The sequence below is a fragment of the Liolophura sinensis genome, chromosome 1 (assembly GCF_032854445.1).
Source record: "Liolophura sinensis isolate JHLJ2023 chromosome 1, CUHK_Ljap_v2, whole genome shotgun sequence".
In the NCBI taxonomy this organism is placed as follows: domain Eukaryota; kingdom Metazoa; phylum Mollusca; class Polyplacophora; order Chitonida; family Chitonidae; genus Liolophura; species Liolophura sinensis.
The window spans coordinates 4,908,488-4,926,123 of record NC_088295.1 but is presented as its reverse complement, the minus strand read 5'-3'; the positions used below and the strand labels follow the sequence as shown (position 1 = coordinate 4,926,123).

The 17,636-nt window shown below is 40.8% G+C and overlaps 1 protein-coding gene across 1 annotated transcript; it reads left to right on the top strand.

Annotated features, from left to right (window-relative positions):
• Positions 1 to 124: 124 nt before the first annotated feature.
• On the top strand, positions 125 to 15,127 carry LOC135461895 (transcription factor E4F1-like). The gene is made up of 15 exons (XM_064739173.1): positions 125 to 185; positions 1,761 to 2,000; positions 2,345 to 2,432; positions 3,013 to 3,244; positions 4,844 to 4,970; positions 5,597 to 5,675; positions 6,405 to 6,645; positions 6,924 to 7,022; positions 8,160 to 8,312; positions 8,990 to 9,066; positions 11,277 to 11,446; positions 11,674 to 11,891; positions 12,965 to 13,163; positions 13,568 to 13,725; positions 14,199 to 15,127. The coding sequence occupies exons 1-15, from the start codon at positions 125 to 127 to the stop codon at positions 15,090 to 15,092; spliced, it is 3,036 nt and encodes a 1,011-aa protein (XP_064595243.1). The 3' UTR covers positions 15,093 to 15,127.
• Positions 15,128 to 17,636: the final 2,509 nt, after the last annotated feature.

Genomic DNA, 17,636 nt, shown 5'->3' with positions numbered 1-17,636 from the left:
TTTGCACCCTTGTCCAGCATCATCCGGGTTCTGCTATCCTGACGCATGCGCAGTGCGATTTTATCAAAATGTTGCGCCGGCGCAAAGGCTTTCCTACCCCTTTTGTCGATTGTCGCAAATCGCCATGTCTTCCGAGAGCGACAAACCATCAGCGGTTCGGGTTCACATTGTCGTCGCCGGGGAAGGTAAATTTAGCAGACGATGGAATGAAAATGTCCCATGTGAACTTCTCATTAGAGCAAATCTGTGCATTACGTATACGGGCTTGAGTAACAGCGTCCATAGCTGTCTCAATAAGTTGATTGCACTTCGATTGCGTGGCTTAGATTACTGGGGACAAAAATGTCAACAACTAAATATGGTCTCTTTTTCCAAATTGATGTGATCGTCCTACTCACTGCGTCAGGTTTGAAGCAAAATGAATGAATCATATTAGTACCAAACAAAGTCAAGTACCAAAATTTCGAGCACGTTCTCACCAACAAATATGTCCGCTGTTCGAACTTTAGTACAAATTAAGAGGTGATTAGTTGGTGAAAAGTAATATTGAAGTGCCTACTTCAACTTCACTCTTCATATTGGGCTGGCGGACTATCGTAACCCCAGGGGGAACCATACACCGATTCACGCTATCTCTGATAAGCCCTTTCTAAACCAATGGCTGCAGTCCAAAAGTGGTGTAAACTTTGTCTCTTACCTATCAGCTCGATCTCACAGATATTCCACTTGGTAAGGATCGACACATGAGACCCAAATTAACCTCACAGTTATCGCTTAAGCAGCAGCCATTTTGCCTTGATCACATTTATGAGTCTTGAAAAAGTTATTGTTCCTAGATGGCTCATGCGCGTCAAATCTGAAAAGACGAGCCTAATGGCCGCCTTGTATAAAAATGGTCTGCCGTGTCGTGAATACGGGGCTGGTGTGCCATTACCTAATGGAAGATACCTGGGATGTTGCATATTTAGGCGAGCTGAGAGGTAAGAGCCAGTTGACACCACTTTGTGACAGCAGCCATTGTTTAGAAAGGACTTATCGGACAAGAGACTGTCTGAAGGAGCCTTTCACACACACACACATATATATATATACTCCTTCTATTTCCATAAATGATTCATTACTGGTCTTATGAAGTCACTAGCATCAAACATGGTAGTTACCTTTTCTGAGACTTGCAGATAAACAAGTGTACTACGGCAACCTTACTAACTTGCATGAAAATTTACTTTCTGTTAAGCAACTAAAGCTGTAATACCATGCTGTGGTTGACATTTTGTTGCTTGTTCTGTCAATTCTGAGAAACGTCTAAGATTGACAATACTACGATTATGTCATGTGCGTCTTTAGGTGACTGAGTGAGCAAGCCTTGTCTGTGATTGGAGGCAAGTACCTTTCACGCCCCCTCCCCAATACCTTCCCCCATGATGTGATGAATCTGGCTGCAATCATATCAGTGAAAAATTAAGTGTGCCGTTCAGCATCAGTCAGTCAATCACTCAGTGATTAAGTTACAGGTAAATCACATTTGTGGAAATTTCTCTCCATAGGAGCTGTTGGAACTACATGTATATCTTGCTCCATGCTCAATGGGTCACTCAGTAAGAAAAATGGACAGGCTTTTCACTAGGCCAACAGGTCTTCTGTCCTTTCAGAGCTTCCTTGTAAATCACACATGAGGACAGCAGTGAATAGCAGGATGATAGTTATCATAGATTAGTTCTGTAATAATAATTGGATTATTTCCATTATGTCTCTTCCAGAGGAAGGGACAACATATGATGATGTTCACTATTGTGGGAAGTGTAAGTTGGTCTTCTCTAATATCAAAGACTATTTGGAGCATAAGGTTTCACATGACAGCTGTCAAGTGACATACAGTCGCTCTGCAAAAGACCGGCGCATGTTTGTACCCAATGTTGTTCCGAAGAAAAACATCAAAACCAATCAAGATGCAGCTGCCACACAGACAAGCCAGGAGAAGAAACCGGTCCAGAAGAGAGGTATTTGTGACATGCAGAAATAACTGATAGTTTAAGCCAATTAAATTATGCAGGTAACTTTTAAGTCTTCAAGGTCTTTTTATTATATATATATATATAACATTAGCAGCTCTCTTCTAGCACAACACTTAATCCATGCATAAATGTATCATAAAATTATAATTTAAATGTATCATTACATTAGGTCTATCCATTGCCATCATTCATGACTTTCATTATACAACCATTCCTCTACATGTTTTTTCCTTTGATAACAGTACCCTCTTGTTTTATTCTTTAAAGCAGTTGTTAAATATTATTCTCATCTTGAAGTAAACTGTATTTTATGATATTTGATTTGGCAGTATCCAGCCAACAAAAGGCTGTGGATGAAAGCTTGATTACTCAGAAGTTCACCTATAGCTGTTCTGTTTGTACCAAAGAATTCAACAGGTAATGCAGATGTGAAAAATTTAGTTGATAGTTGATGATTAGATATTCTTCCCAATCAGCGATGTTGGCTTGAATAAAAGTGATCTTGAATCTTAGAGCTATGTAAAGATATGTGTGTGTAGACAAGTGGTTTTTAATACTATAGCTTTTAAATATGGAGGATGAAAGAAAGTAAAATCTCATCACTGGCATGAAAAATTTTGGGTGCGGGTACATGTATTTGTATAGCTCAGGTGATTCGGCTGCAGCTTTAAGTCAGAAGGTTAAGGTTTATCATATTAAAAGACAACAACTGGAGCAGTGGTTTTCCTCCCACTCTGCCTGGTTTCTTCTGGACATTAACCTGACTGCCATCATGTAAGGGAAATAATGAAGATGGCTTGAAATGTATAAATTAATAAGTAATGAGATATTTTTTGCTGTTGTCAAGTTCTCATTGATGACATTAAAATTATAGTGCTGTGAGTCGCTGCATGTTTTTAAACCTGAACATTGAATAGTTTGTAGTGCTGTGTTTGTAGTGCTGAATTAAGTCGCAAACAGTGAATGACATGTTCTGTACAGTGTTTGTACTTTGTAGGGTAGCAGCTTTGAAACGGCACCTGGAGTATGACCACAAGTTACGACAAGACTCTGACCCTTTCAAGGAGTCTGCTCACACCTCAGGGACAGACGAGGAGCATGAGGGTGCAGCGGAGGAGGACAGAGAGGAAGATGATCAGCCTGTCCAGAAGAAGCCCCGGACTAGGAGGACAACAGGCCTGGGGGATAAACCTCACATCTGTGAAATCTGTGGCAACAAGTTCAAAGAGGTAGTCACTTGCTGTCAGATGAAATGTAATCTGTAAAGCTTGACATACACAAGTGCTTAAGAACAAACTCTACATAATCCAATTGTTGCATCGGGTTCTACGCACTCTTGTATGTGAAATATTGTCTGGACTTGGCTGAAGCTTTACTTGACTGGTAGCCAGCCTTTTAATCTTAAAGTCGTATGGCCATCAGCAGCTGGGGCCAGTTCTGATCGGTTGAGTTGAGTCACATTCTAAGCTCTAATGTCGCTTTGAATCTCCGTATTGTACCCCAGCGTCAATCCTGCTTTTTCATCTGTCGTGTCACTTTGAATATTCCTACTGTTATTGTGTGAATCTTGCTTTTGACTTCCCTAGGCTAGCATGCTGAAGACCCATATTATTGTTGTGTGAATCTTGCTTTTGTCTTCCCTAGGCTAGCATGCCGAAGACCCATATTATTGGTGTGTGAATCTTGCTATTGTCTTTCCAAGGAAAGCATGCTGAAGACCCATATTATTGTTATGTGAATATTGCTATTGTCTTCCCTAGGATAGAGTGCTGAAGACCTATATTATTGTTGTGTGAATCTTGATATTGACTTCCCTAGGCTAGCATGCCGAAGACCCATATTATTGGTGTGTGAATATTGCTATTGTCTTCCCTAGGATAGCATGCTGAAGACCCATATTATTGTTGTGTGAATCTTGTTATTGTCTTCCCTAGGATAGCGTGCTGAAGATCTATGTTATTGTTGTGTGGATCTTGCTTTTGTCTTCCCTAGGATAGCATGCTGAAGACCCATATTATTGTTGTGTGAATATTGCTATTGTCTTCCCCAGGCTAGCATGCTGAAGACCCATATTATTGTTGTGTGAATATTGCTATTGTCTTCCCCAGCCTAGCATGCCGAAGACCCATGTTATTGTTGTGTGAATATTGCTCTTGACTTCCCCAGGCTAGCATGCCGAAGACCTATATTATTGTTGTGTGAATCTTGTTATTGTCTTCCCTAGGATAGCATGCCGAAGACCTATATTATTGTTGTGTGAATCTTGTTATTGTCTTCCCTAGGATAGCATGCTGAAGACCCATGTTATTGTTGTGCGAATATTGGTATTGTCTTCCCCAGGCTAGCATGCTGAAGACCCATATTATTGTTGTGTGAATATTGCTATTGTCTTCCCTAGGATAGCATGCTGAAGACCCATGTTATTGTTGTGTGAATATTGCTATTGTCTTCCCTAGGATAGAGTGCTGAAGACCCATATTATTGTTGTGTGAATCTTGATATTGACTTCCCTAGGATAGCATGCTGAAGACCCATATTATTGTTGTGTGAATATTGCTATTGTCTTCCCCAGGCTAGCATGCCGAAGACCTATATTATTGTTGTGTGAATCTTGTTATTGTCTTCCCAAGGATAGCATGCTTAACACCCATATTATTGTTGTGTGATTTTACTGTTTTCTCCCCCTGTGTCAGCCTGACTTTTGTCATCTGTTATATCACTTTGAATCAAACATATTGCCACCCCCTGTGTCAGTATTACTTTTGTCATCTATGTCACTTTGAATCTTCCTGGTGTTGTTGTGTGATTCTGGCTATTATTTTCCCTAGGCTAGTGTGCTGAAGACCCATATGCTGATTCACACCAATGAGAGACTGTTTCCCTGCACAGTTGATGGATGTTCGTACTCATTCAAGACCAAGGGTTCACTTACCCGACATCTCAGGCGTCATACAGGTGAGTGATCCATGCTACAGAGAACTGAGCTGGTCCTGTACTCCCCCAGGGGTCATACTAGGGAACAGATGTTCCCCGCTCTCAAGCTTTAACAATTATTTGTTTAAATATGTTTATGTTTATGTAAATATGTTTAAATATTATTACTGATCTTGCAATCATAGCTTTAGATGATTTCATGCCTAATGTGAGCTTTTCAGCCTTGGGAATCTTTGTCTGCCATTGTTTGATGCAGCACTGTTACAGCTGTACATCTACATATAGCTGATGGGGACATCTTTGGGCCATTTTCTGTGATATTCCTGGCTGTTCCTTCTTGCTGCCTGTTGCATCAGTGTTCAGTTTCGGACAGTGTTATGTTGCACCCAACTTGTGATGACTATATCCAGTGTATGCAAACCTCAGAATTTTGAAATATGCTCGTCAAGAAAAATGATTATACATGTACATTTAAGGGAAACTGTTTATGACAGAACTTTCATTAAGGAAAGAGTAAGGGAAAAGTAAATGTACAAACAATGGCAAACAAATGCGCGGCCATAAATGATACTATTCATACTATAGCTAAGAGTCATTAGTTACAGGAGGATGTTCATGTTTTGTCCAGTTTTTTTTTTTCTTTACAGGAGAAAAGCCCTACTCATGTAACCTTTGTGGTCGTAGCTTTTCTGAAAGTGGGGCCCTCACTAGGCATTTAAAATCAAGGTAAAAGATATGTTACATATATCTACATGTATACTAATAGCATAATATGTCAGATGTTTTAGGGGGTGCCGATGGGGTTAGCACGTCATCGGTGCAGTCGCTTTGAGTTCAAATTCATGCTGGCTTTCTCTCTGGTCATACGTGCGAAGGTCTTCCAGCAACCTGTGGATGGTCGTTGAGTTCCCCTGGCTCTGCTCGGTTTCCTCCCACCATCATGCTGTCTGCCGTCATATAAGTGAAATATTCTTGAGTAAGGCGTAAAACACCAATCAAATAAATCAAATGTTTTGTTATGTTTATAAATACTTTCCATATAGATTAACAGATAATGGAGAAAAAATATGCATGTTGACTGCATAGTGATGCTAGATATTCAGATGTATGCTAGTGGTATTTTTGGCAGGTTTTTAGTAAGCTGAAATAGTGGTCATTTTGCCTCCATGCACCTCTGATTTTGAATCAGATGTAAAATTATTTGTTCATTTGAGCCCAACTCAATGTACTGAACAATATGAAGTCTTTGGGTGGAGAAAACTACACAGAGCCCTGGGGAGACCACCATCATTTGCCACTTACCTGTGATACATCCTGACGAAAAACTGTAGCTAAACCAGTGAGTCTCATGTAAGATGCATACAGGTGTTTTTAAGACCATTATAAGTAGGCTCTCTCCTGCTGATGGCTGCTGTTTAGGGTCACATACTTGTACATGCTAACCTCCGCTTACAGAACTCCATGTAGAAATAAGTCGGACACAGACCTTCCAAGGTATGGAAAGAGATGGGGCTTTGAACACCCAGCACCCATAGATGAAAAAGCACCTGGAAGTGTACAAGGGCCATCTGTCAACCTCCAGGTAACCGCAGAGAGAGGTGAGGAGGAGAAGGGTGGGAAAGGGGCCGAGGAGGCTGATGTAGAGGACAGCCAAGGAGAGAAAGAGGGGGCGTCCGTAAATCCGGAGATAAACACGGCAAGTGATAAAACAGTAGCTCTACAATGAGATACACATTGAGGAACGACTGGTAACGTGGCTGCTGGTAGAAGGGTTGGATAGTGGTAAATCTGTTAATTGGTGTGTTGGTGTGATGAGGAGAGTTGGGAGCAACAGCAACGGCTTGAATTTCATCCTTTACCTCTGCACATTCATTAAGGGGGACAACTATGCATATAATGACTCATATAGCAGGCATCATGAAGTTGTAGATCTGCATAGAGTGTATGTGTCATGTGGACAATGTATAATTTCAGAAGAGGGATTCTGTTGAATTAGGAGAGGAAGTTATAGACGCTTCTGAGGAGAAGACTATCTTAACCATGCCTGTGCAACTGCCAGAGAACGCCTGTAGGGTAAGCTGTACTTCGTCCATCTCTCTCGTTTTTTTCATCCAAATACCCAATACTTAACATTGATCATGTCTGCACTTACAAACTAGGCTGATAAGAGATCTTTTTTCTCTTGTGTGTCGGGCAATTTTGCCAGATGTGTAATCATTTTTCAGTTTTGTTGACTGACTCTGTTCTCCTGTAAGCACAGGTTTCGTTCATGTTGGGCTACAGTTTCTTATTCAAACATATACATCTAGAGAAGCTTATTGTCTCTCTAGCTATTTTATCAGGTGTATAGAATTTCATAGTTTACCTACATTTAATTGTTGGATTTCATTATCTCTGGTACACACATTATCTGTAAAAAGCTTTCCACATTACTGCTAGGATCCTATGACAATAGCTGAAGCATGTGCCTTCTTAGACTGCTACGGAATGTTTAAACCATCCATGTAGGCAGTGACTTTATCATCTGAGTATCAGCCAATCATATGATTGCAGCGGCCACCCATAGTACAAGGAGAGCCAACTGTAGCTAGTGATTTGCATATCAAAGACCGCTCCAATGAGTTTTTTAGTACAAATGCTCAACATTTGCTGAACCATTCACAGGGTTGCAATTACCACCGATGGTACACGATTTGCATATCAAAGGCCATAGTCCACAGTGACTTGGTTGGGGGGCTTACTTGCCTTAAGTGGTCTCAGTGAAGTTGCACTAGATGAAAGAGCAGCGGAAATCTGTCCTACAACAAGGAGGCAAACTACACGTGCATGCACTCCAAGGAGTCCATCGTCATAAGACGATGTTAAACCCTAAGTACGGTGTTAAACCCTAAGCACTTAATCACTGTTGATTTAATGGCATGACATTAGCAGTGCTTAATTAATGGATAACATCATTCTACTTTATTTTGTTGTAGAGGTCAGTATTTAAATGTATCACTTCTTTTTCGAACATTATGCAGTTTTATGAACTGCTCCATGAGGTGAGGTATAGGTGTCCTCTCAATGCCTTGTAAAACATGCCATACATAAAAATGACCAACAGTGTTTTTACAAAGAGGCTGCCATTTATATGCTAAGATATTATGAATATATTAAGATACATGAAGATATATGGAGATATTAATTTCTGGTTTCTGCTTGTCTGGCTAGGTGTGTAGATTGAGTTGTGGCAGTGTGGAGGATCTCAAATCACATTTACGCCTGCACCTGGCTGATACCTCGTTCCGCTGTGAACTGTGTCACTATGTGGCCGACTCACAAGACCAACTGCTTCACCATAAACAGAATATACATGTCCAAAAGGTGAGGTCAAGGCTGCTCCTCTGTTAAGAAGTACATTCAGTGTCACCAAGTTTGTATGATACATGTAACATTGTCTTACAAATCAGATTGACACCATCTGATTTATCAGATTTGTGAGTTATGTCATATTGTCCAGGCACTTTAGATACTGATACATACATGTATCACCTTAAACACTTTCATTCCTACATGTTGCACTTTCATTCCTACATGTTACACCATTTACCCAGAAACCATTTGCTGCAGTCTTTTAACAGTATTGACACAAAAGGGTTATTTAAAGAATAACTGGTGAAGTAGCTGACTGGCTGAACAGCTTAGTGTGACCCACACAAATAAGGCAAATGTGAGTATTAAGTGCCATATCCAGTCCAGTACCTATCTGTTTGGGGGATGATTTAGTGTGACTTGGGGCCCTTGCTGACTCAGACTGTTCAAGCACTGGTTAGCTGCGACTGTCGGGCACAGTTTTTTTGCTAAAGTTCAGCTCTCACTGTCTCAGCTGCGGCTTTAAGTCAGGAAGTTTGTCAGGGATCTGACAAAGGACGGTGGTTTCTTTAGACAATATGGTTTCCTCAACCCACAAACCTGACTGCTATAAGCAGGCGAAAAATTCGTGAGTAGTGTATTAAACACTGATCAAATAAATAGTGTACAATATATTTGCTGTGTTTTAGACCCATCAGGGGCCCGTTGTCACCATTGCTCAGGTACCCAATGATAGTACAGCTGCCACTTCAGAGAAAACACTCAGGTAGGTAATTAGTAGCTAGGTTTCTCTCTGTGCCCAGCTGAGTTGTATGAACAGATTGCTTAAAGCACAGGATTTCTCTTCACCCATGTTAGGACTTCACAAGATGGGGGCCATACACTTCTATGATTGCACGTCTGTGTGAATCCATGGTAGCACTTCACAAGATGTGGGTCATAAGCTTCTGTGATTGCACATCTGTCTGAATCCATGGTTGCACTTCACAAGATGGGGGTCATAAGCTTCTGTGATTGCACATCTGTCTGAATCCATGGTTGCACTTCACAAGATGGGAGTCACAAGCTTCTGTGATTGCACATCTGTGTGAATCCATGGTAGCACTTCACAAGATGGGAGTCACAAGCTTCTGTGATTGCACATCTGTCTGAATCCATGGTTGCACTTCACAAGATGGGGGTCATAAGCTTCTGTGATTGCACATCTGTCTGAATCCATGGTTGCACTTCACAAGATGGGAGTCACAAGCTTCTGTGATTGCACATCTGTGTGAATCCATGGTAGCACTTCACAAGATGGGAGTCACAAGCTTCTGTGATTGCACATCTGTCTGAATCTATGGTTGCACTTCACAAGATGGGGGTCACAAGCTTCTGTGATTGCACATCTGTCTGAATCCATGGTAGCACTTCACAAGATGGGAGTCATAAGCTTCTGTGATTGCACATCTGTCTGAATCCATGGTTGCACTTCACAAGATGGGGGTCACAAGCTTCTGTGATTGCACATCTGTCTGAATCCATGGTAGCACTTCACAAGATGGGAGTCATAAGCTTCTGTGATTGCACATCTGTCTGAATCCATGGTTGCACTTCACAAGATGGGAGTCATAAGCTTCTGTGATTGCACATCTGTGTGAATCCATGGTAGCACTTCACAAGATGGGGGTCACAAGTTTCTGTGATTGCACATCTGTGTGAATCCATGGTAGCACTTCACAAGATGGGGGTCACAAGTTTCTGTGATTGCACATCTGTCTGAATCCATGGTTGCACTTCACAAGATGGGGGTCACAAGCTTCTGTGATTGCACATCTGTCTGAATCCATGGTAGCACTTCACAAGATGGGAGTCATAAGCTTCTGTGATTGCACATCTGATTGAATTCATGATAGCACTTGATCAGATCAGAAATTGCTAGTGGCAACAAGTTGTAGAACTGCATTATGAAGGAATGACCAATATCATTAGTGACATGAGTCGCTGGTGGTAAGATACAGAGACCACTTGTACCATACCTGCCAGAAGCATGTGTAGCAGGTGTTTCTGCAGGTGTAGACTTTTTTTATTTGGTTGGTATTCTATGCCATGCTCAAGAATACAGATGTAGATCAAAATCTCCACACCAGTGTTATACAGTGGTTGGCTGTTATTGTTATAGTTTGTGAAATACATGTATATATACATTTGATGTATACATTTGATATATATTTGTCATTTATCATTGTTGATAGTAACGCATATTATATACGCATACATGTAGCTTTACACACTGGTACACGCTGGTAGCTTTACACACTGGTACACTAAACCCCATGATCTGATGCACCAGCAGTAGACATGAAAGGATATAAGAAACGTTTGATCTTTATTTTGTAATATGCAGGTTACAGTTGCAGGTGTGTTCTTACACAAAAATGTACAAAAGTCTTCTCAGCTTTATTCTTAGGGGGCTCTAAGCAACAGGTCAGTCGAGAAATTAAGTAGCCAGTAGTCATGATATCAACGTGAAAAGAGGGTGCTAAGTAGTCTTCATTTCCAGTTAGTTGATCGATGACGGCATTCCTGAACATTTCAGACCACTGCCGGAAAATATGCACAAGACAGCAGTTGTTAAGAGGTATAAAAATAAGCTTCAAAAATGGATTTTCTTTCCTCACTTTTTGAGCACAACTTTCTTTATTACCCTAAATGACCTCAAATTTCACCCACTACAGTGCATTTTTAGAGGCATGTAAATGTCACAAGATTTTATTTGTGGTGCTGAAACTCACATTTTTCCAGTAGGAAATATCACCCATGTTCCAAGCAAACCTCAAATACGTTTCTAATCTCAGTAGAACTCTCAGAATCAGGAAAAATGTGCAAGTTAGTCATGGGCAAATTTATGGTCATTTAGGGTATTCTTAAAACCATAATCATCCTTTTCGTGAATCTTCTAAGGTTTGTCAAACAAGATGTGTGTTTATCTCCCAGCAGGGATGCTAAACTGGCTGTTCAGCAGCTGTTGGAGGTTCAAGGGTATGGCTCTGATGTGTCCTCGGTCAGCATGAGCCAGGGGGAGAAGGCCGTGTACACCTGCCCGATATGTCAGAAATCATTACGTGGTCAGAGCTACATCAACCAGCACATGAAGACTCATACAGGTAAGCAATGTATCCTCAGCTATAATATTAGATTTCATTTGCTTTTTGTAAAAAAAAAATGTCCTGTGTCAAGAACACACTGGTATATAAGACATCTGTGCATGTACATACTGCAATCAAGCTGTAATAGTAACGCGCAGATGTAATATCTGTACTCAAACCCAGCTGTTTTAAGTGCTTTTGAGTTTTAAGATCTTTGCTTCAGTTTGTCATTCTGATGTGTTTAGGGGAACGCCCTTTCAAATGCATGCAATGTGAGAAGACATTCACCTGTCGGGACACCCTGACCAAACATGTGGCCGTGCACACAGAGGAGAGACAGTACAAGTGTGGAGAGTGTGGGAAGCTGTTTAAGAGGATCTCTCATGTCAGAGAGCACCTGAAGAGCCATAGTGGAGAGCGTCCATTCCAGTGCAACGTCTGTGAGAAGACCTTCAAAACATCAGTGAGTGGACAAACCCCTCCACTTAGTGAACATTACCTCCTGCATTACCGTACCCGCGATTTCTAACTAGAGCACACCTTGTTTCATGGACCATTTCACAAAGCGTACCTGTTTACATGAATGCCACTCCCATAACAACAATGTTCTTCTGTGGTGCTTACCGTAATATGCTTGAAAGTTTTGAAACCTGTTGTTATGTAGGGTGGGCATAAAAAAATGGGCCATACTTTGACACTCAATATCTCCGAAACCCTCTTATGTCAGCTTCTAAAAATTTACTCACTCAAAAGGCATTATGTCCTAAGTATATAGACCAAATTTCATTTTCATCCTTTAAGATTGGTTCATGGGACCAAAATCAAAATAGAGTCAAAAACTCATGTTTTTTTTAGATATTTTAAAATGATGTTCTACCTTGTTTTACTTGAAAAGGCGATCAATTCCTTGTCCGCCATAGAGAAAACCATCTTGATTTAGCAAAACTTGTGCCTATCTGGCAGAAGAGTTTCTCTGACAGTAGAGCCAGACAATTTTTCCAGACGACACTCGATTGACGCGTGTCACACAGGTGCAGCGCACGGTCTACTCATGACAGCTATCAGGTTTTTGAGGCTATGTTTTCATTTTAACCCTGTGTAGACACTACTCAAGCTATGACCTTGAAAACTGGTCAGTATATTTACAATATCGTGCCATTTGCATGTCTAAAGTTTGAAAGGGTTTAAAGAAAGAATAATGGAGCTATGCAGCATCAAAGTACAGCCCATTCTTTTATGCCCACTCGTTATATCTAACATGTCCACAGCTAATCAATGCCGTGTAGGAGCTGCAGTTGATTGCCCTATTTGTCTCTGCATGTAGGTTATTTATATCTTAAAAAAACCATACACACTTGTAAGTGAAAATAAAGCAGAAAACATAAAAAAAAGAAAGAAAAAGTGCTTAATCATCACATAATATTGTAAGTTTTTTTAGAACTTTAATTGTTATCAGGTATAAAGTTTAATAGCTTTTTGTTGATTTCCAAATGAAAGCCTAACAAACATACACAAGCAATATGGTTTTCCTTTCAGAATGCTGCCAAGGTTCACTCAAGAACCCACAGTGATGTTCTGCCTTATGAATGCCTTCAGTGCCACAAATTCTTCCGTGAAAAAGGCTCTCTTCAACGACATGTGCGAATGCATACTGGTGAAAAACCTTTCAAGTGTAAGCACTGTGGCAGAGCCTTTGCCGAACATGGCACTTTGGGAAGACACCTGAAAGCAAAAGGTAGCCCTTGGTGCGTTTCTGTTATTCCTGTTGCTTGCCTAAGTTCATCTCAGTCTGTTATGTGTGTAATATACACTGTTCCTGGTCCTAACACTGATTCAGTTTTTCTTCAAAAGATCTCTTGACTAAGTGTTCTATTGAGCTGCATTGGAAACCAGGTACGAACAGGTGTGAATTTATTTGAAAAATTTGTAGTTTCTGGCAGACATCCTTTACTTTTTTAAGGCTAGGGTAATAGATATGTGTTTTAAGCAGTGCTAGTCCTATATAATGACGGTTATCGTAGTTTCTGACGTATTGACTCTGCTTTATGTAAAATCCCTTGTTTAGAAATATGCAGCACAGCCCAAAGTTTTATAGTGTGATTGTGTCAGATTTCAGCAGATTTCGTTGTGGTTTTTCAGTGCCTTGTACGTATTTCCCTCAGGGGGAAAACAAATCTCAGGAGGGCTACCCAACAGTACTGGCAGAGTTCTCCTCAGTGGTGGCTGACACCCAACAGTATATCATGCCTGATACCCTTCCTGTGTCCACTGCGTCCCAGGATTCACATGGACAACTGGTAGGTGTCTTAGTCGTACCTTCAGGTCATGGCTGTCACACTCAAACATTAGATTTTACATTTCTTTATGATAGAACATGATACATTGAAAAAGTTTTATTGATATAGCATACTTAGAAATATGTTTTCTAATCAGGGAAATAATAAATCCTTACTGCTTGATTTGAAATCCCACAAATGTGTTTGATATGATGTAGTAACATTAACTTGAGGAGTTCATTTGTTTAAGTTTATTTCATTATTTCCTCCTGGGATCAGTTTCATTTGATAGTGTTTTGTTCTCAGAAATCGAAAGGTTGTATCTACCAGAGTAAACCAATAGACTTGACCAAACTGTCTTAAGCTGTCTTAAATGAATAAACTAGCGTTTACGTCTGTGTCTGACCCATTATTTACAGGTGCATTCATAGAGTCTGGTTTCAGTCTCAAACTCATGTTTGTATGTATGCTCATTGATATTGTTTTTGCTACAGTCCACAGAGTTGGTTGTGGTTCAGGCCTCTGAGATTCCTGTGGATCAAATTCAGAATGTGGAGATCATAGCCTCTGGAGCAGGAGAGGAGACGATGGTGTTAAATAGCGCAGAGGATCTGGAGGAAGGCTCCCAGTATGTGGTGCTCGGGGAGCCAGGCGATGACCTGAGAGTGCTGGACCCACACACTGGGCAGACAGTGGCCACCGTGCCTGCCCACATGGTCTCTATGGCCCAGGAAGAGGGTGACATAGAGGCCCTGATCATGAACCCTGACAATGACGTGGAGGGAGTGGTCATGAACTCTGACCATCAATACCCCCAGGAGTTCCAACTAGGGGTCATGCATAGCAGCTCTCAGGCCATCCATGACAGTCAGGTACAGACTGTGAGGATCATTGATGCAGGGAGTGGTGTACGGACTGTGAGGATCAACGAGGATGGGAGTGCTGTAGAGACTGTGAGGATCAACGAGGATGGCAGTGATGTCCAGACTGTGAGGATAAACAAGGATAGCAATGGTGTGCAAAATGTGAGGATCATGCAGGCTGAGGATGGTGTTCACACTGTGAGGATCAGTGAGGATGGGAATGTTGTACAAACTGTTAACATGAGTGAGGTTGGCAGCAGTGCTCAAGTGGAGACAATGAGTGAGATTAGTGGTAATGTAGAAGCTGTGACCATGAGCCAGGACAGCGATGTGGTCAGCCAGGAAGAGGCATGTGTGGAGACCATCATTATGATGACTGAGGAGCAGATGGAAGTGACAGACTCAATCAATCAGGTAATCCTCCAGGACAAACGCCTCGGAGAAAACAACACGCAGGGACAACCTTCAGGCCTGGGAAAGAGTACCACTGCTGGAGATCCTCTGACAGGCACAGAATCAACTTAGAGATAACAGGAACCATAACTCAGGCTGTTGGACAGTTACATTCCTGCCCAGGAATTACCATATTATCCTAGCAAGCCCAGTCTGAAGCATTAAATTGACAGTTTACATGTTTATACAGAACTGTGTAGTTTCTACTAAAATGGACATGGTGATCAACTTACATGTACCACAGTTTTAATATTATTTTATTATGGCATGATGTCATCGTTATTTGTCAGAAATTTGTTTCAAATTGGAATCAGGTTACCTTTTGTAAGTATATACTGGTATTCAAGAAGTGGCAGGGACTACATGTATCATATGCAAAGTGAACTATGTATTGAGGAAACATTTCAGGCACTATAACTGTGAGCAAGTAGTCTTTAACTCTGGTCTGGATATGGACAGGGAGCGCACAGGCTCTTAGGAATCACGTGCCCTATTTGTGGACATTTTTAATATGAAGTAAACAAGTTGCAGCTCATCACGTACTGTGGTGAAAATCACTGGCTATTAAAATGTACCTTTAAAGGGACATATCGTCCAAAGAAATTCAGAATTTTTGAGGTAAATACAAAATTGAGAACTTTGCGTTTGACTAAACTCCTGGGTGTCTGTTTTATGAAAGATGTAAATGAAGAGTATTACGAGGGGAAATACGTCACCGATCTAAACTGTTTGCTTGATGAGATAACATGCAAATGAGGCAGTGCAAAGATTCCCACAATGCAACATTATAAGACTAGTAACCCGAATACGATCTTCCATTCTATCGATAATGTATTATAAAGTAGTGATAATTTCAAGCGGTCTGTATGGCAGAACTGCTACATGTTACAAGTTACATGTACGTGGTAGGCCACATAAGTACAACACAATTATATTGTGTCTGAGATCTCAAAGTTCGCTGTCATCTAGATGACAAGGGGAGGTAATCCAGTCAAAAAGTCAGTCTTCTAAATATAGTGACTTAAGTTGATTGTCGAAGGGAAACCCAGATAAAACCGAACAGTTGATTGTTCACTCAGAATCAGATACAGGTCATTAGACATTTGAAAGTCTCAACTTTATGCAGATAATGTCTAATATAATGGCAATATGTCTCTTTGAACTAAGGATTTCTTGAAGTGAAGCTCCAAGCTCAGCTTTTTAGCGTGGATCCCTGACAAGACAGCATTTACACGTAAATGTAGAAGTACACTTACATGTATATGTGATGGTCCCATCAGTCAACATGTAGGGATACACATGTAATGTTTCCATCAGTTAACATGTCAAGGAGTTACACGTGATGTTCCCATCAGTCACTGTGTAAAGATAAACATCTAATGGTCCCATCAGTCACCATGTAGAGATAAACATCCTGGTTCCATCAGTTAACATGTGAAGGTACATATATGTGATGGTTCCATCAGTTAACATGTAGAGGTACACCTGCATATGATGTTTTCATAAATTATCATGTAGAGGTACACATGTGATAGTCCCATCAGTTAACTTGTAGAGGTACTTGTATGATAGTCCTGTCAGTCTTCATGTAGAGATACACATGTATTTGATGCTTCCAGAAATCCACATATGGAGGTACACATTTGGAGCAGGTGTGCTTGTGTAGGATGGTCCTGCCAATCTCGTAGTGTTCTGTCTATCCCACATATACATGTGATGCATCTTAATCTAAATGTAGAGGTACATGTACGTATCATGCTTCAGGTCAATCCCAATATAGAGATATATGTTTATGGTACAACCGACACGACTCTGCTCATTTTCCACAGAAAGCTTTCAAGCTTTTCTGAGGGATGTATGTTTGCAGAGAATTTTAGTGTCTTGGTGGTCAGGTAATTTATTGTACCATTTCAGCTCAGGTAACTTATGGCACTTGTATCATTTCAGTTTCTTTTGTGAATGTGGCGTTAAGCCTCAGAGAGCCATTCTGTGTTTGGTTATGACCAGGCTGCTGTTTCTCGGAGTAGTCACGGTAGTGGTAATGTGGTAACACTTCATTTACCATCATTGCCATAGACATTATTGTCATGGCTATTCTCTAATGTCAGTGAACACGGTGATTTTCATGGTATCTCCATTGTTCAGGAAGATATATTGTTTGTTCTTCACCCACCATCCTCTGTGACCTTGTCTGCTTAGTTTCTCTAGAATTAAACAATTTTACAATGAGCCAATCTTCTTTTACAAATTAATTTATCATATCTGGAGCAATTATTACTTCGGGCAACATATCCAGAAGTCCTGGGAAGAATTTCATTACCCTGTCCCTTGGTTTGAATGATTTAAGATTATGGTTGGGCAGTGATTTAAAAAAAGTTTGTTTTTTTTTTCTTGATTTTGATTTGATTGGTGTTCCATGTCCTAGTCAAGAATATGCCACTTATACAGAAGCAGCCAGCATTATTACGGTAGGAAACTGGGCAATTCCAGGGAAAACCCATGACAATCTGCTGGCTGCAAGTAGACCTTCCCACCTACAACCCACAGGAGTGGCGGAATGTTGTAAACTTTCGGGGGCTGAGGCAGTGGAAGTATTATCCCAGCCCATCAGGTGAT